The sequence below is a fragment of the Pteropus alecto genome, unplaced genomic scaffold (genome assembly GCF_000325575.1).
Source record: "Pteropus alecto unplaced genomic scaffold, ASM32557v1 scaffold25, whole genome shotgun sequence".
NCBI lineage: Eukaryota > Metazoa > Chordata > Mammalia > Chiroptera > Pteropodidae > Pteropus > Pteropus alecto.
The window spans coordinates 16612026-16631770 of record NW_006441955.1 but is presented as its reverse complement, the minus strand read 5'-3'; the positions used below and the strand labels follow the sequence as shown (position 1 = coordinate 16631770).

At 39.2% G+C, this 19745-nt stretch overlaps 1 protein-coding gene across 1 annotated transcript in view; it reads right to left on the bottom strand.

Moving 5' to 3' along the window:
- Window positions 1-19745, bottom strand: part of IL12RB2 (interleukin 12 receptor subunit beta 2) — a 56977-nt gene that overhangs the window by 11316 nt on the left and 25916 nt on the right. The window contains exons 8-11 of the mRNA XM_025051947.1: window positions 14530-14749; window positions 6655-6855; window positions 3240-3338; window positions 2990-3148 (exon numbers count right to left, since the gene is read on the bottom strand). Coding sequence (XP_024907715.1) covers window positions 2990-3148; window positions 3240-3338; window positions 6655-6855; window positions 14530-14749 — 679 coding nt within the window. The remainder of the gene's footprint in view (window positions 1-2989; window positions 3149-3239; window positions 3339-6654; window positions 6856-14529; window positions 14750-19745) is intronic.

Genomic DNA, 19745 nt, shown 5'->3' with positions numbered 1-19745 from the left:
CCAGCCCTGCTTACTGTGGATGACCAGCAAGGTAGAGCCCTGTAATATCATATCCACTCTACCTAAAGGGACTGAGGTTTGAGCAGATCATTTAACAGCTGTGACTATCAGAGCAATTTCTGTATTTTACATCCTGTTGAGAAAGTAGTGTGGAAAATTCCCAAGCCTACTATAACCTGATAAAATTGCTTCTGCAGACTTAAGCCATATGATTAAACTAAAAAAATCTCTTATTCCTAAGGCAGGAGATTAAAAAATTAATTTTGGAGAGAGCTTCTGCTCATTTTGTGGCAGCAAAGCATCAGTGAGCATCAGAGTCAACTGTGTGACTGTGTCAGGGCATCCTTAGCTCCAGGAGTGAAATGAGATGTCAGAACAGAAGGGAAGGGATTTCAACGGTTTGCTGGGCCAAGAAGTTTATAAACACACTTACACACACATGTATATCTGAAGAATAAAAGTGGAAATTCGATGAGAGAAGCAGTAGGGAGGGTGATGGTGTCAGCAGTTTGGTTGGCAAAATAGGTTGAGTTGAGTAATGGGGAAAAAAAATATACAGGAAATACTGGTTCTGCTGCCTTGGTCTGGGCTGTGATCTCAGGAACAGATAAAAGGGGGCATTCAATCCTTGGTCATCTGATACTTTAGGCTCAGGGTTGTTAAAGGACAAAGGCACCAGTTTGGGAAGATGTGATAGTTGCCAATCACCTGACAGGCAATGGGTAAGAAGGCCAAGTGGTATCGGGCAAAACAGCTGCATTGTTACTGAAAATTAGTTTTTCCCTAACGATCTACTTTGGTTTGACAAAGTGTAGGGAGGTAATCAACAAATTATTCAACAAATACTGTTTTTATTAAGCACCTACTGTGTGCCTGGCTGTATTGTAAGTACAGCAGAGACAGCGGTAACGAATTGCCATGGTATCCGCTGGGGGCAAAAACAGCCAAGCAGTAACAAAGTATAATGCATGCACCAGTAGAGAAGGGCCCTTGCCATTGGTGCACACAGCAGTACCAACAAATTTCCAGAGGAGAGGCTGTGTACCAGAATCACCTGTGGAATGCACTAACATGCAGGTTCCTGGGCCCCATCCCAGTCTACACCTCTCTCCTCCTGCCCAGGCAGGGCTAGATGCTCCCGCATGTGCCATTAGTACTGGGACCTGGCGGACGGTGCCGCGAGACAGGTACGACAGTGCCCCTTCCTCCTTGGAACTCCATCCCCCTTTGCTCTCGTGGTGCCTCTTTTTCCTGGTGTCTTCCGCCCTCAACCTTCTGCCCCCTATCACTCTCTAGAAGCTGCACTTGTGAATTCACCTATGATTTCCGGTGGCCAAATGCAATAGATAGCTGTCAATCCTTGATTATAACAATTACATCACTTTTATGTACTTTTCCTTCTTTTTCAATAGATTGTGAGCTCTGTGAAGATATGGGAATGGGTCTCATTCATCTATAAGTGCTTAATGAATCGAAGGAAAATTTAATTGAAACCTGTATAAAACAGAACTTTGAATCGATGCCTTCTTCTCTTTTAACTTATTTAAAAATACTCTTATATAGACTTTATATTCATCAGATTTTTGGCAAAATAAGGTCAGTATTTTCTTCAATATCTGCAAGAGCAGCTTTAAGAACCAAACGACCATGTTGGTCTATCTGGGTGTGAATAGGCATCTCAGTTTAAGTGCTGCCAAAATGAAAATGGTGACAGGGAGCAAATTCCACATGAAGAATTCGAAATGGCTCACAAAGAGGTCAACCGATTCATTACCTTTTAAAGGGCTTTTCAGAACTGAATTACCCTGTCAGGCCCAGTGGGAAGCAGTTATGTTCAATGATACATTCTATTTATCAATGGTGGATTAGTTGAATGAATGGCAGAAAAGTCTTACAATGGAATACTAGAGAGCTGTTAAAAAGAATGAGGCGAATCCATATGGACTGACGTGGAAAGACCTTCAGTATGTATTACTGAGAGATAAAAGCAAGGTGCAGATCAGAATACAGATGATTACTCTAAATATATACTCATATATGCATTAAATTTTTTCTGGAAGAACACACAAAGAACTACTAACAGCCTAAGTATACAGAAAGGGGTAATTTTGATTTTATATCTTACTGAACTATTTGAATGTTTTTACCAAAAGTCATAACTCAGAAAAGCAACACTGCAGATCTTCTAAGGTCAAGAGAAGGGACCAATTCCTAAAGTCTCCCAAGTAAAAATCACTCTTGCAGGCAGCATTCTGCACCCACGTCTCACAGTGGCCTTGTTACAGTCTTCTTGGACCTAGCTCTCCTGAAGAAATGAAAATGTTGCTTCTTATGCTAAATTCTCCTGAAAGAAAGAAAGCTGCCCTATGAAAGAAGGCAAAGGGAAAGCCGGAGGTAGAGGGGAGGGGAATCTGAATAAATAAAAGATTAGAACATCAAGTCTGGCAAGTGACTTGGAGCTGTTACATGAATGAGTGATCCGTGAAGCCATCTGAGATAATACTCCAGCCAATATTTATTTTAATGGCTTTAGTCTTATAGAATAATTATAGGTCATAAGGAATTACTTAAATTGCATTGCATTGTATCCATTTTGAGGAGAAAAGACTATGCTGTGATGGTATTTGCAAATGCGGGGACTCAAAAATCCTCCAAACACATTCCTTGCAAACCTCAAGGGTCTAATAATAGGACTGAAGTGCCTTTATTGCTTTTTGAGACGCTGTCTCCCCATATAAGTAAGCTCCTTGAGAGCCCAGTCCATTAGCTTCATTCCTTCAATCTGTCTGGCACATAAAATATATTCGGTAACTGTGTGTTTAGATGTCTTTTATTTTTCTTCATTCAATTAATTTCACAATATTTACTGAGCACCTACTAAGTGTGAGGCATAGTACTAGCACTTTGTGTATGTATGCACATGCATATGCTTGTGTTCTCCTGGCATCTGAACAACAAAGGCCCCATGGCATTTGTTTCTCACACATACCACAAAGTTGAGGCTGAGAACTGGAGTTCTGTTCCTTCCAGTATATCCTGTAATGGAGGACGCAGCCCATTTGCTCCTGGGCTGGGATTTCGTCCCACGAAATTAAAATGCTCCCCTTTTCCTCTATGATGGCATTAATGTGAGGGCCACTCACTGGTGCTATAAAATAGAACACAGGAGCCTTTTTGTCATCCTCCAATTCCAAATCATTAAACTAAAGCAGAATTTGGCAAAAGAGCCCAAGACTCACCTTTGTGCTTAGAGTTACCCCGGATGGAGCTGCATCCTCCCTGGTCCCCTGACAATGCATGCACCCGGATTTCATAACAGACGTAGGGTCTTATGTTCTCTGTGAGGAAAAAGTTCTTATAACAGGTGTGGCATCACATGTGAGTCACTAAAGGAGCCATTTTAATAGCCGATACAGACGCATTCAAGGCGTTCCTTGCCTCGCCTTAGTTTGAAGATGGCTCAAGTACAATTTGGACTGAGGGTAAAGGATGACCTAAGTTACAAAATCTCAGTTATCCTATTTGCCGTGGCACCAGCTTCTGGAAGCGACTGCTCCCAACTCCCAAATTCACCTAATGGTGAACAAATAATCAAATCTGAGTTTTTTCCGCCCCCCCTCACCCCAGGGTCATCATGATTGAGGAGACAAAAGTTATTTTAGTTCCAATGAGAATTTCAATTTAACTGTACAGGCAGCTTTTGAAACAAAACTCTTTTTCAAGGAAAAAACTTTGACTTCTATAAATAAATCATTTGCTGTTTACAGAAAAGTGAGGCTGGGGTTTTGCAGGCTTAGAACCTGGAAGGCTCTTCTAATTCCATAGATGCTTATCAGGATCTGACAGGGCAGGATGACACATTCAGGCGTGACTAACCAAAGCACGCTCAGTGCAATCTGACCCCTTGTTCCTTCTCCTCTACTTCTCACCACCACGTTCCAGTTAGACCTCAGCTGCTTCATAGCCTGGAAGATTTGGAAGATACCTGAGAATGGGAATGCTCCTTCCTAGCTTTTAAAGCACCACACTTTGAAATGTTCTATCAATCAGGAAGTTTACTGGCAAGTCACTCTTCCCTGCCCAAACTCATTTACAGGATTTCTACTTCCTATAAAGAAAAGGCTCCTCTCTGAGATACTGCCCATGATGTATCTTTAAATTTCCAATGAAAATTTAAAGGAAAAAGATAATCCTTACTAAGTAACTACAGTATCATGTGGTCAAAGAAAGGACTCTCTCCTATATTGTTTGATGCCCTGCCATAAGTGGGTCTGGTCCCCTTCCACTGACAGTTGGTCAAGATTTAACATTTTCTTTTTTGAGAAGAGGAATTTTACTTCACAGAATAATTTACTAAATCGTGTGTGTTTTACATGAAAACCCAACCGGCAGCATATAAAGCTGAAACACACAAACTGTTTTGTCAGAGAGACCATAAGGAGATAAGAATAAGGCCACTGGGTGAGTTCCAATTCATATTTATGAACCAAGTGAAAAGGGGAAAAGGCTGCAGTCAGCTTAGTCCAGTAATCCAAAGATTCTTCATGGGCGACATCCAGACCCAGAAGCCCCAAGGGCATGTCATAGTGCCTGGCTGTTCTGCCACTAGTCATGGAAGGGCTGAACCAACCACTGTGCCATGTGGACGCATGGGAGTTCCAGATGAGCTCACGAGGCAAGTGTTTCATTGCATTTTACTGTGCAAAATGTGAGTTCAGAGTGGGGAACTACTGCATCATAGGCTGAGGGTTTCTTCTTGTGAACAGCCTATCCTTAGTGGAGTCTTAAGGACTCCTGTTTTACTGGCTAAGTCTTAAATGAACTCTCCTTAATTGTGTCTGCTCCCCACATATTAATTGTGTCTGGTCCACTCTAAAACACCCTGCTCTGCCCCAGCCAGATGCTGAGGGTACGACAGTAATGAGTCATCTTATTGACTGGAGAGGGCCATTTTGAATTCATGATAAGTGTGAATTACTTAATTTTTTATGAGTTTATTTCAGGAATGTAAGATCAACACAAACTAATAGTATTTTCAAGTAGGAGAATAACTTCAATTAATAAAGTTATTTCACCCACTATCATATTGATTTTATTCAAATGAATATTTCTAAAATGCTTAAAAACATTTTAGTTTTCTAAATATGAAAAACATTCTGTCTTGTCATGTATTTTATAGTATTTGTGTAGAATTATAGTTTCTAAAAGGAAGGCACTGTACAGACTACAGGGTTCAAACTATCTCACAAGGGTAAATCCTAGTTTATAGTAAGCACTTACAATTTTGCAGCCGTTTAGAGTTCACTAAATGTCTTTTCTATCCACTGTTTCATCTGATTTGATGGGCATAACAGCCCTACAGGAAAATTGGTTCTACTGCAACACCTCTAGGGACAATCAATTGTCCTATTAGAGACCATAACAGGTGAGGATAATTCTTTATCAAAACTGAACCGACATCTGCCTTCTTCTAATTTCAATGCAGAGGCCTTAGTTTTATCCTCCAAGACAACAAAGAACACATACTCTTTGTCATGTGCACGTCAAAGCCAGCAACAGCCATCAAACCACCCCACCCCTACCTAGAATTCTTTTCCACAGGCTATGTGCTTTCCACATTAAAAGTTCCAGAACCCCAGTGACTTGCTTACCTTCCTTTGTTTCTCATTGGGCAGTATTCTCTTTAAGTGTAGTGATTAAAATTAAACACAACCCACTAGTCTGAGCAGCTAGACTATGAAAGAGGCACACAGTCAAGGACCAGCTCATGTATTATCATGTGGTGTGCTCTGTTTATTTCATTTTGGCTCTATTACATATAATAATTAGCTCCGTTACATATAATAGCGATCATAGCTAAGTTATCAAACAAAGTGTGTTAGGCACTGTTCAAAATGTTTTTTTTCTGTATTAATTCAGTTAGTTCTTACAATAACCCAATGAGTTAGATAATATCATTATTGCCATTTTATAGACAGGGAAACCGCAGCAGAGAGAAGTAATCTGCCCTAGATCACACGACCTAGTAAGTGACAGAACCGGAACTCAAACCCAGTCTGGTTGCTGAACCAGCACTTTTAACCATGATGCTGAACTTAAAAATGACACTAAGTTCTGCCCAATCATTTTAATATGTTTTCAGATGCTTTCAATAACTCGATTGTAACCACTGACAGATCTGGCATTTGAGGATTAGTGGCACCAATCATCATATAGATGATTCTGGATTTATTATCACACAAAAAATAAGTAGCAGAATTGGGAATGAAAGTTCAGACTTCCTCACCTATGTATTGGGCATGATAACTCTTGCTGCACACTATCGTTCTGAGAATTAAATGAACTTCCAAATGTAAGGTGCCCATCACACCGACTGGTTACTACTTGGCTCTCAGCCATGTTCATTTGGTTTATTCATTCACTTTACATGGCACTGTGCCAGGCACATAAATACTAGAGTTTTTAGTCAACTGCCTGGTCTATAGCTGCAGTGTTGTATTTTGAGGTGCTGTCCTGATGGACCCTAGGTCATCACTACCCTTCTTCTCACGTAGCTACCCATAATTCAAGGCAGGGTTTTAGGTTACTGCCTGCAATTTCCTCAATAAATGTGAATTTAGTAACCCTCCAGAAGGAAGGTAAGCAATTAAATACCGGAAATCGAAGCAGCCATGTTGTCGGGGGGGCTCCGCAGCCAGTTCAGAGTGGGCTGCGTGACAACCCCTGAGTGGAGCGCCCTCCACTCCACCACGTACTCCTTGACAGCAGAGGCAGCTTTTCCGGGAGGATCCCAGGTCACCATAATGTTGTCCGCACCCTCTGAGTTTGCAGAGACTTGGCCGGGAGTCAGCAGGCCTTTATGGGGGAAATGGGGAAGGGACGAAAACAAACCACAGCGGATAAAGATCTAAAACACACCAATTCATCTTAGCAAAGTTTTAGGAAGAATCAATTTCTTTTTAAAGACTTCGGGTTTACAGATTTAAGTTGATCCTACTTTTCAGTTCTTGGAGAACTGGCATCGTCAGCTTGCGCAAGGACCCTATGTAGTGTTATTTGTTCACTTTCCATTTCTGTGTCCCCAGAGGTACCTACTCTAGTGAATGTAATATGCATCCTTCTAACCCACTTTCTATATGTTTAGACATATATGTATCCTTGAAACTTAATGTTGCTTTGTGCTTGTGTACTGTATTTTCATGAACTGCTTTGGGAGTAAATCTAATGCTTTTTCTAACTTTTTTTTCATGAACATTATGTTTCTAGGATATAGCCCTCCTGCTGCTATATGTAAATTCAGCTCATTCCTTTAGACTGCTGCCTCAACCCCTACTTTGTCTAGTCTCCAAATGACAAGCAAGAGGTTCTCTCCAACCTTTTACTAATGTGGATGAAAAGGGGTGCTGTAATAAATCATAAATTCCCAACTGGGCAGGTCACGCCCCAGATCTAAAACTTCTTAAGTGAAAGATTTTGAGCAAGCCCTGCTCATTATTCTTGTGCATCTAGGCTAACACACCTTTGAGATGCCAGGATTAAGAACCTTTGATGGCATAACCAGCCTTAAGAAAGCCCATAATCTTCTAATCCAGTTCTCGCCTTGTTTTCTCCCATCTTCATGTAATCTTCCTTACATTCCCTCCTTAATTTCAAATGCATAAAAGAAGCTGCAAAAGTTATTTTCAGGAGCATCTGAGATCTTGCTGCCTGGCTTGAGTCATCAGTTTGGCTCAAATAAACTCATAAAAATTCTCTACGGGTTTGGACTTTCTTACATTGACACTAACACAAACAAGAATGTAATGAATACTCTCTTGTATGTCCTCATGTGTGCCTGTGCAAGAGTGTCTCTGGCTATATATGTACAGAATTGCTCAATTATAGAGTAAATTCATTTATGTCACCAAATATGGCCAGACTGATCTCTAAAATAGCCAATCAGTGACAATCCAAGAAAAGCCTGAGAGTTCTTATTTCCCCACCAACACTTGGTATTTTCTGACTTTCTAATTTTTGACAATCTGGTACGTACAAAGTGGTATTTTAACTGTGGTTTTATTTTCATTTTCTGATTTCTTATGAGACTGAGCTTCTCTTCACATATTACTAGTCATCTGACTTTTTCCTTCTGTGAACTGCCTGTTCATATATTTTGTTCATTTTTTTCTGAGTTTCCTGTCTTCTCTCTGATTAGCAGAAATAGCTTTTATGTTCTAGGTATTAGTCACTTGTCAGTTGTCAAAACTAAAAATATCTTACTCCAATTTTTCGCCTGATAACTCTCTGATAACTTTATGATGTGTTCGTTGCACATAAATACTTACTCTGATGTAGGTAAATCTATGGTTTGTGCAGTTCGAGTCTTGTTTATGAAAGAAATCCTTCCATCCTGGGTTCACAAAGATACTTAACCACATTTTCTCTTATTGGCTTTTGGTTTTACCTTTCACATTTAATTTTTTAATCTAAATGCAGCTCAAAGGTCTTTTTAAGGAAACAAATTTTATTAATTTTTTCCACTCAGTGAGTCAATTTTTCCAAGTGTGATACCATCCCTAACATACGCCATGTTCCATGTATATCACTGGATTTGTGTCTGGGTCAGCTTCTTCACCAGAACACACTGTTCACATTACTGGGCTTTGCGATGTCTGACGTTTTGGTGGGAAAAATCCTCTTCTCATTTTGCTCTTATTTTTTCAAAATGATTTTAGATATTCATAAAACTTTCTTCTTCCATGTAGCTTTTAGAATCAGTTTATCTCTCCAAATTCCAGCTGGTATTTTTTTTTTTGCTAGAATAAGTTAGATTCATAGTGTATTTCAGGGAGAATTGATGCTGCTAAATGTTAAATGTTCCATTCATAAACATGCCGTTTCATTGAAATTATTCAGCTCTCCTTTTATATCTTTTAATGGAGTTTAAAAATTCCTTCTTAAAGTTTTCATGAATTCTTTGTTAATTTCCAGACACTTTACACTTTTAGTTTGCTATATAAACGGCATCTGATTTTTCCACCGCTTTTTCTATTATTAATATATATGTGTTATTCTTTTTTCTGGCAAACCTGCTAATCTCTCTAATTAGTTCTAATTTTCTACTGCCCTTGTTGAATTCTCCATGTAATATCTTATTAGCTGCATAGTTAAAATATCTCTTCCGTCCAATCTTGAAGTCTTTTCTTTTTTGTTTTTATCTTGTTGCTCATTTAAAAGAGAATGTGCCCATATATCTTTACTAAGTTGATGTTTGCTGCATGTTTTTTGCTAGAAAGTCTTAAAAAATAAAAAGTTTTTTAAATGCATAGTTCCCATATAGGTTATAGTTTTATAAAATACTGTTTATTTTCTAAAATTTAAAAACTTGATCTTTTTTCTACATTTGTTAAGAACGTGTCCCGTTGTTTCTTTTCAGTATTAATGTGATATATTACATTGATGTATTTTTCTGATATGTTACATCTTTATATTCTTAGAATCAATCTTGCTCGATTATTCTGCATTGTTTTTATTTTTTTGCAGAGGCTTTTAAAAAATAGACTTTTTAGAGCAGTTCTAGGGGTACAGCAAAATGAACAGAAGGCACAGAGGTTTTCCATGTGACCCCTCCCACCCTCTACTGCCCCCCACAACCTCCCTGACTACCAACATCCTGCACCAGAGGGGCACATTCTGTAAGATTCTTGATAAGTGTTTTCAAGTATTCTTTTCTCTTTTATTTACTTTATTCTCTTACTGGGACTCCTTTTAGGTGGTTGTCATCACTTCTCTTTCAATTCTTTCAGTGTTTTAAGTTTTCTCATTTTTCAACTACTTTCCCTGCTTTTCTGCCCTTAGGAAGAGTTTCTCACCCGATCTTCCACTCACTCATTCGATCTTCTGTTGAGTCCTTTCTGCTATCCAGCCTAATGGCTGAGTTCTTTATTTCAACAATTAACCTTTCCATTCTGGGACTACTCTTCATGGGGGAGTAGAGCTGTTGTTTTCTTTTATAATTGCCAGGCTCATGGGGTGGATGACAAGAGAAATCTCAAGGGCCAGCCCACTCGCAGACACTCTTTGCTCTCATCTTCCCTCCCCAGTTAGTTTCCAGGGCTTCTTAGAAGATGCTCTACTCTGCTCTCAGGAATTCTCTGCCTCATAGTAGAAATGCCCAGACAATGACCGTATCAGAGCAACATGGGCAAGAAAAAGGAGTGCAATCAGAAAGTGCTAATTCCTCCCTCTGCCTTTATCACTATTCCCCATTGCACAGGCACTCAGCCATCCTGTGGCATCCTTAGGACTGGGCTTGTGGTGAGAGCCTGTAACCTATGTACTGGCTCTCAGGAACTGGAATTCCACAGCCATGTTTCCTTTATCTTCATTTGCCTTGATATCTGATGTCTTGGCTATGCCAGGAACTTTTTTTGAATGAAATGCATTTATTCGGTGAATATTTATTGAGCACCTATGGTTCATAAGACCCTTTGCAGGGGATGGGCTAAAATAGCCAACAAGGCTTTCTAACCACTGCTTCCTCTGGAATTAGCCAAGCAAATCAATGTGGCATTGCCCTGCCTTTGAGTCACCACACTCGCCAGGAGCCAGCCTGGATTTCCTCCCCTATGATGTCTGCCAGGGCTTGTTCTCTCCTTCAGATCTCTGCTCACGACTCACTGTCTCTCTGGGATCTTTTAACAGTAATTCTTTAGCCTCAATCATTCAACTTTCCATCTCCATCTTCACTGAGAGCTTCTAAATAGAATTATGAAATTTGTAAGGTAGTTTGAAAAGTGCCTAAGAGACAGGTGGCCGAGTTTTTCTGTCCACCGATTAGATGTATGATCTTAGCTAAGTTACTTCACCTCCTGGGCTCTCAGTCTCTGACATCTGTGTGGGCCCCGTTTATGATTCTACTGGCTTCTAACTTTTCCCATAGTTTCAAGAATTCTGGAGCACAGGGACTCATCTGAAATATTAATTATGTTTTACTTGTTGGCTGGTGGGTTTAGCACACATTCAATTTTCATCACAAATCAACAAAATCATTCTTGTGCTTCTTGATATGCAATGCTATGCCAGGTGCCTTTTACAATATAGTTGTCTCTACTTTCTTAAAATCAACATAATTCTGCCTGTTGGGGCATTATTTTCCCCTTCCTAAAAGGAAAGTAATATATGTGAGTAGTGTGAACATATATTAAAAGGGAGACACAAAATCATGGTATGCTATTCCTACAGATCATTCAAAATACGTGTGAGATGAGTGACTGAGGATAGGATTATGCGATTGATTTACAATTTGTTCTCAGGAAACTCCGAGATGCACAGCAACTAGTATTGGATGGGTCAGGTATGGTCTTAGGAGAGGCAAAAGGCTCTTAAGAATACAAGACTTCCAGGACTAAGACCTTCGTAGCGACAGCTCAGTTGTAGAGAACGGTTTCAGTGTCCTACCTTATCTACCCTATGTGTTCATACTTAGTGAGCCTCATCCTTACTTAACACCTGCCCATTCTGAGAGGAAGAAGTGTTTCTTAAACTCTTTTCGTCGCTGGATGTCATCATTTTTCAAGCTCCCTGGGGGCCTCATTCCATCAATTATCCCCTCTCCCCTTTATCTTCAACTCTTCCCCACTCCTGATTCTTTTTTTCAACTTATATGCTTGATCAGATCCCCCTTTAAAACAAACCCTCAGGCCTGCACGCCTGCACTCTCACCTGGCTAACACCAACTTGTCCCTCCATGCACTGTTCACATGTCACCTCCTCTCCAAGCCCATGCTTCAGTTTTTTCTATCCCAGAGCTCACTGTGCATACCTCTGATCTCACACTTATACTATACTACAGTCAACTTGCTTATATGTTTGCCCCTCCCGCTTGGTTAAATATAACTAGAGAACCTCAACAGTATTTTTCACCTATTGCTGGATTCTAGTAAAGGACAACTGAATGAATAAAGTAGAGGCCAACTCTAAAATAATGAATGTGTCGTTTTGAGAAGTTGTTACCAAATTTAAATAAAGAACTTGGGAGGGGCCCAGAAAATTCATGAGGTTTATATCCCTAACACTCATCTGTAGTGAGGTTTGAAGTATTCTGATATATTACATTTTAACAACGGAAGGATACTAAACAGTGGTATGAGTTCAGATTCCCCCACAGAATTTACTTTAAAAATCATATCTGTAGTACTTATCCAGTGAAGAAAAAAATTAAAAATATAAAAAGCAACAGGGAAAGAAAATCACCTGTAATTCCATAATGCAGTGATGACCTCTGTTAACATTTTTATATATATTCTACTAGATTTTTAACTGTGTAAAAAATGTATACTCCTGTAAATATATATTTTAAATGGCATCGTCCTGTATACACTATTGAAAGTTTATGGCTTTCTTTCCATGTTAATAAAAACACTACTACAGCATCACTTTAATGCTAGTGTAGAATTAAGGCAGGTGAGAGTCAGGATATATTAAACCAGTTCATTCTCTATTATTTCACATTTAGGTTGTTTGTGGTATTTTACTTTTTCAAAATACGTTTGTTTCAACAAACGTATTTTCACCTGCATTTTTAAGCACTTATCCTATTATATGCTAAGTACACGTTTCTAATGGTAACATTTCTTGGTCAAAAGATTCATTCATATTTAAAGTTTGTTATATATGGTCAAACTGTTCCTCAGAAAGTTGTACCAATTCACACACACACCAGTAGGGTACAGATTATCTTTTTCCAACACTCTCACCAATACGGGTTACACTGATTCTACCTACTCTTCCTTAGTTTGATTTGGTTTCTCCTGTTTTTTCAAAATTTGCATCTCATTGATTGCTAGTTAGGCTGAACATATTTTCGTATCTTTATTGCTCCTTTCATATTTATTATTAGAATTGCCTATCCATATCCCATTATTTCTTATTTATTTAAAAAGTTGGATGGATAGATGGATAACTCTCCTTTTGCCATAAATGAGATATGTACTTTTCTTAAATTGCTATTTATATTTAATGCTTAATTTATAGTGTTTTAAAAAATTTTATTTTACTATGCAGAAAGTTTAAGCTTTTTCCCCCCATAGTTAATCCATTTTTTCCTTCAGGTTTCTGTCTTTAGTGCCTACCCCACATGAGGCAGAGATTGCCAGTTGCTTATCGAATATTCTCTCCTCATCTTCTTTAGCAAGGGAACGTTGCAGTCTGAAACATATTTCTGAGCCTCCTTTGCAGCTGGTTATGGCCAGGTGACCAGTTAGACTCAATGACTGCAAGTGTGTTGTGTGACCTGGGGTAAAGCTCCTCAACAGTGAGAAATGAGCCCTTCTCTTTTCCTTCTTTTCTGCTTCTTAGATGGAAATAGCTAGAGCTCTGGCAGCCATCATGGACCAATTTCATCTTGAAGGATTAAAGCCAATTTGGCAGAGGGAACGGAAAGAAGGAGCCTGGAGTCCTGATGCTGTCACAAAGCTGTCACACCAGCCCTGGCTTGTCTACCTCTGACCTTTTTTTATGTGTGAGAATAAATAAATCACTGTAGTCAGGCCTCTAGTAAAAGCAACCCTTACTCCTAAGAACGATTCATAACTCATATACCAACCCAATATTATATCAATATTTACTTGTATTTTCTTCTAGTTATTTTCATCTACTCTATTATATCTATAGATAATAGAGTTTATAGATATGCAACTGAAAAGATATATGAGGTTTAACACTGTGTATAAAATAATCATATTTTCATAGAAGCTTCTTTGAAATGATGATTGCTAGATTCACGTGTAGATAAAATCGTTACACTGAATTTTAAGGGAGGATCTAATTATAGTTTTATTCTATTATTCATTTTTGAAAAAAGTTAGGCCAATAATCTTGACATGAAATCCTTTTATAACACAGATCTTGATAAATAGCATTAGTACTCATCTTCTTGACTATGGGCTTTTATCTGGAGAAGTTATTTTTCAAAGAATGCAACTATAAAATGTATACAGTTAGTTGGGAGGTTTTCAGTGTAGATAATGAGATACATATCTAAATTTGTGTAATAAAGAGCTATAGTACAGAAAATTTTTACTATAGTTTTATTACAGCCAGAATTTTATTTTAATACTATTGGCAAAATATATTTTGTTTGTAGGTGTAAAATGTTTTTTCTCTAGAATTTAACAACACATATTATTCTTGCTTCTAGAAAAATAAGCCAGATATTAGTGTTTGATGTAATATAACTAATATTTCCTTAATGAACATTTATTAAGCGCTTGCTATGTATTAGTCTCTGTATTTAATCTTACAATGACCTGCAAGGCAGGTAATATAATCCCTACTTTAGAGAGGCAAAAGTTGAAGCTCAGAGGTGTTAATTCACTTGTCCAAGGCTACTTACTCATAGTCTGAGTGGAAAAGACAGATTCTGAAAGCTATTGACTCCAAAGTCTAAATTCCTGTCCTACTCATGCCATGCCCTGAGCTGAGCCTGCAAAAGATAAGAGATAAGACACAGTTTCCCAAAGGCAATATTAAAGAAAAGTTGGTACTTACTTGCCCCACACAGATCCGTTATGTTAATACGAGTGGGCAGGGAACTGCCTTTTGAGTTAGCTGCAGACACAGCCACAGCCCAGCTCTCAGTTCTGGGAATGACCCAAGTCCAGGAGGTATGTTCTGTGATATTCTGTAGTGTAGTTTTCCCCCCTGCCACCTCTAGCAAGGTCACTTGATAGTGGAGGATTTTTCCTCTTGCCTCCAATACACTGAGATTCTGCAACAAAACACATCCGCTTACTGTGTATGCTCAGACAAGGTCTCTGGACGCTCTGTGCCTGGACTTTGTGGCCCCTTGCAGCAGGCCATCTGAGGGATCTTTTTATTTACATCTTCTCATCTCCTCCACTGCATACTTTACACGTTCATGCACCCCCACCATTTAGAAAAAAAATATCACTTAACGTTTTTAAAGTTAATTCTTAAAACCACATTGAATTTCCTTTCCTGTTTCAAAATGAAACTTCCTAATAGTAGAAAACTGAATTACACCCAATGGAACAAGGGTGGGATTTAAACTCAGAAGATTGGGCTTTGAGTTCCAGCTCTACTAATCACCAGTTGAGTGACCCAGGGCAAGGCACTCAGCTCCTCTGAATCTCCATTTCTAAATTTGTGACACACACATGTATAATTTTTTCAATAGTGGAACGCTGCTCACAAAATCAAAAACATTTTCAAGAGCTAAACTAGTAAAATCCCTACTTAGTGAATTGGATTAGCTGTCTGTGCTAGGAAACTAAGACATTGTTTATAATGTGTAACTAATGAGTTTTTGGAACTGCAAAAATTCCAATGGAGATCATTTGAGAATAATCCCAGAAAGTAAGCAGAAAACTAATTATTGGTATTTTAACCCTGCTTGGATACAGACCATAGGAAACAGAAGCAATGAAAATGGAGAGCTGCCAGGGCCAGCACTGGCAGTGCCTATCCATGCCTAGTGCAGGGAGAGAAAGGCTTAGCTCACCAGACTTGAGCATTCTAGTTTTCTTGGCAAGACTATTCCTTCCATGGGGCGTGGGGTGGCCTCAAGCTGCAGAAAGACACACCTTAGGATTGGCAAATAACCCTTTCTTTGATTCTTTACTGCCTAAGCAATCTTCTACTAATTTGGTTTCCTATGTAGTTTATTTTTCAGGAGAAGCTGGGCTAACATGAACATCTGGTTCACTTAAAATGTGTATTTTTCACTTTAAATGAATAGATTACTCTTCTGCTTATAATTTGGCTTCCAAAATAATTAGCATACTAAGAGAGAATGTTCCTATCTGCTGACTCAAGCCTTCTGGTTGGCCCAACAGCTGTATTTTTCACTATAAATTAATCCATGAAGTTTTTATTATATTTAGTCTCTGAGAACTTGATTAATGCTGGTCCTATCCTAGGTTCTTCTCTGGATCCACACAGCCCAAGACTGGCTCTTACACCGTGATCAATGCACCAGGTAAATGCCATGTTGCTGAGGACTCTTTGGGTGCACATTCAGCCTTTCTCTAGAAGACATCTTTGTGTACTGGCAAGAATCAAGAAAATTAGTGTTTCAAATGTCCACCACAGCTGATCTCAAAGGCCTGTTGTTTGCGAATTAGAATAACTGAGTGCTCTTGAAATTGCGGTGTTCTAAACTGTTATTAATACATACCCTTTGTCTTAGGAGAAAAACTGGATAAATTAAAACAAAAGGTGACTAGGGAAGCCATTCCCTCAGTTGTCTATCACTCTGTCCTTCCTTACGTCTTCTCTGGAGGTCCAGAGGTAGGACTATTACCACTCTCCCCATGCACCCCCACCCTAAGGCACCCTCGCAGAGTTAGCTGAGTTCACCAAGCCCCCCATTCTTGCCAGGGACCCAAGAGGCTTTGGTGCCACTCTGACAACTAAGGATACAGAGTCCTAATTAGAAAAAACACCTTGCACATCAGCCTTTATTATCTTCCTCTCCTTGTCCTACATAGACACCTCAGCAATCTTGTTTGACCCCATGGTAGAGTGCTGAAAGAAGCGGGGAAATATCCCACCATCTTGGATCCAATGAACTTGCCTCGTGACTTCTGTGGAAATCTAGCTAATCATAGTGATTTAGTACACAGAGGTATGGATCCAAAAGATGAGGGAAGGTTCCCAGAGGATAGTGAAGGGCCTGAACCCATACTCTTGCATTTTCTCCTCCATATCCTAAATTTTAGAGTCGAAAATATTAGTGAGAAGGAGAGGGTGGGGTTGAGGTAGTCAGACAAATAAATATGGTATCCTATGAGTTACGCTTGTATAAAATATCAAGCTCAAGTTTTGGGATAAAGCTTAACATCTCTCAGGTTAACTGGTCTCCTTAACCAAATTTGAAAACAGGCCTAACTTGTTTAACAAGGTCTATAGAACAAAAAAAATCCAATGAGCCAATAAGAAAACAAGTATTTATCTAGCTAGGCTCATAGCAACTGAAGCAACTGACAACAGTATAATTAGTTTGGTTTAAAAAAATAATAATAGAAACATAAAGTTTGCAAATAATGTATGTAATCCATCATTCCAAGATTATACCTGGCTCTGATAGTATTCTATTTCATCAGGACATCCGAACCTAAAGGGATTCTATAGATTAACAATTAATTCAACATTTCATTTTATCAATGGGGAAACTATGTCCCAAGGACATAAAATGACTTAAGGACATGCAAGGGATAGTTGAGGGAGGTGAGAGTGGAATCCAGGGCTCCCGACTTCTAGATTAGTGACTCCTCTACCCCTCATACTGGCGAGCCCGAGATGACGGACTGGTAAGTATGGGCTGCCATGTTTCACAGCTGGGATCTCCAGTCACCTTTCTGGCACCAAGTTGCAAAGGAGCTCCTCTAATTATGAGATTGTGGTTCATTCTGACGTGTAGCAGCAAAAGCAGATGTGAGGTCAGCAAATTTGGGGAAGATGGAAATCTAGAACTCTTTTTTTTCCTGAGACAACAAGCCTTGAGTCACAAGGAGACAAGCTGTGAACCTGGAAGAATTGTGACCTGCGGAGCAAGCTAGATCTTTCCAGGTGAACTTATTTTTACTCCAGTGTTCGTTTATTTGGGTGGGTAATAAGGGATAAGCTATTATGTTTTGGGCCATACCATGAGCCAGGAGCTTTACATCTACTGCTACGTTTAGTCCTTATCACTCCCTATTCCGATGAGGGTGCTGAAGCTTCGAGTGGTTAAGAAACGGACTCGAGTCGTCCCCAGAAAAGTAATGTGATATTTTAGTGCGCCCCCTGGTGGATTGAGTGAGGAAGGAGATGTCTGGACCTTTTTTGGCATCTCTGAGAGTGTCTGAAAGACCAGGTACTTCTTGTACCTCCGTGGGCAGTGCTGAAGCTGGTCTCAAGCCACTGTTTCTACTGTCATTGTCACTTTCTCCTATTGGTAGGAGTATGCTACAAAGGAAAAGCTTTCCTACTGCCCCTCTTCTTCAGTTTTCTTTCTGCTCTGTCCTGTGGGAAATGATTTAAGTTAGTAAACTTAGCCTTTCTGATTTAAGTTAGTAAACTTAGCCTTTCAGGTTTATCTGAGAAGCAGAGAGTGAACGGCTCCCTCATAAACCTGTTCTAAGAGCTCTGCTGCCTGAAAAGGCTTTTAGCATCAAAACTAACTTGAGGAATGTAACCCATGATAGGACAAAATCTAACACATGTCAGAAAAGTGGGCCTCTGTTTTTTGTTTTGTTTTGAAGTACATTGGAGATTGGAGGAAGGGTGTTTCTGTAAATTGATCAATTATTTCTACTTAAAACTTTTAAAAAACTACTGTACTTGTCATGAAGTAATATTTTACTTTGAACTTCCCCTGATGAAAACAAAAACAAAACCAGCTAGATCTTAGCCTATATCAAATAAAAGTCTATAATCAAGACCCCTTAGAAAGCTGAAGAATTTGAACACACTTATTTGTTCAGCTTTGTCTGTGAAGACCTTTTACTTGGGGGGTGGGGTGGGCAGATCCTTTGCTTTCTTGCTCCACCATGTAGCAGCTGCGTGACATTGGACAAATTATTTTACTTCTCTGAGGTTCGATTTCATGATCTGTAAAAGGAGGATAATTCTATGCACAGCATAGACTTCTTGGAGGATTCAATGGACTGTGGGGAGTAAACTGTTTTAAAGAGTGCTTGGTGCATGTCAGATGTTAAAGACAGTGGGTGAGTTCCCTTCTCTCAGTTACTCTCATATAAAAATCATCATAATTGACATTTTCCCCATCCTACTCATATTCCTCTTCTGTCAACCTATGGAGAGCGAGGCCACCTCAACTGGCATATACCACAGCTCTACATGGAAGTCTCACCATTGTCATACAGTTGATTACAAAGTACATATAATTTTATGGGTTTGAGTCTGAGTACCTTAATTTCAGAACTCATGACTGCCTTCAGCAACCCCAGTCCAAGTGAAGGAGTGACTCAAAAGACAACCCTCATCTGGAAGTTTTTAAAAATCACTGTATTGACATGATCTATCTATGCATCTATCTTCCCACTAGCCTGTCAGCTCATCTTTGCATCCTGTGTCATGTGCAATGTTTGCCTCCTAACAATGACTTAGCAAACACTTTTCACAATTCTCTCCTTAATCTTAACAACAAGCTCATGTGCTATATACTTTATCATCTGCACTTTACTTGTGAGGAAAATAAGGTTAAGCACCGTGCTCAGGAACAAACAGCCATTAAGTAGTAAAACTGAACCTTGAACTCAGCACAGCTCTATCTAGAGGATGAACTATTAACCACTGTCATGCTAGCACTCAGCAGATATTCCCTGGGTGTTTTGTTTCACTGAATTGATTTAACTGATAGTCATACCTGATGGTAGTTATAGTTACCTTGTATAATTTCTATCTTGCTTTCAGCTAAAAAAAAAAAAACAGCAAAATAATGGAAACTTTTGTAAGGGCAAAATTTTAACTCTCCTTCTACCTCTGTTTTCTATCTTCTGTTAATTCTCTGCTACATACGCTCCTATCTTTGTCATTGACCCTTTTCTGCTTTCCAACCAAAAATCTCTACATTATGACTGGTATAATATGTGTGACAACTAAGTAAAGGAAAGCAATCTGTCCTTTCTGAAACTATCTTCTGAAATGCTGTGCCAGCCTGTGGTGGGACAAGGTTTGGGAAAGGGAAGGACATAGAGTTGATTATTGCAATAAAACCACTGAAATCTTTCCATCTGCTG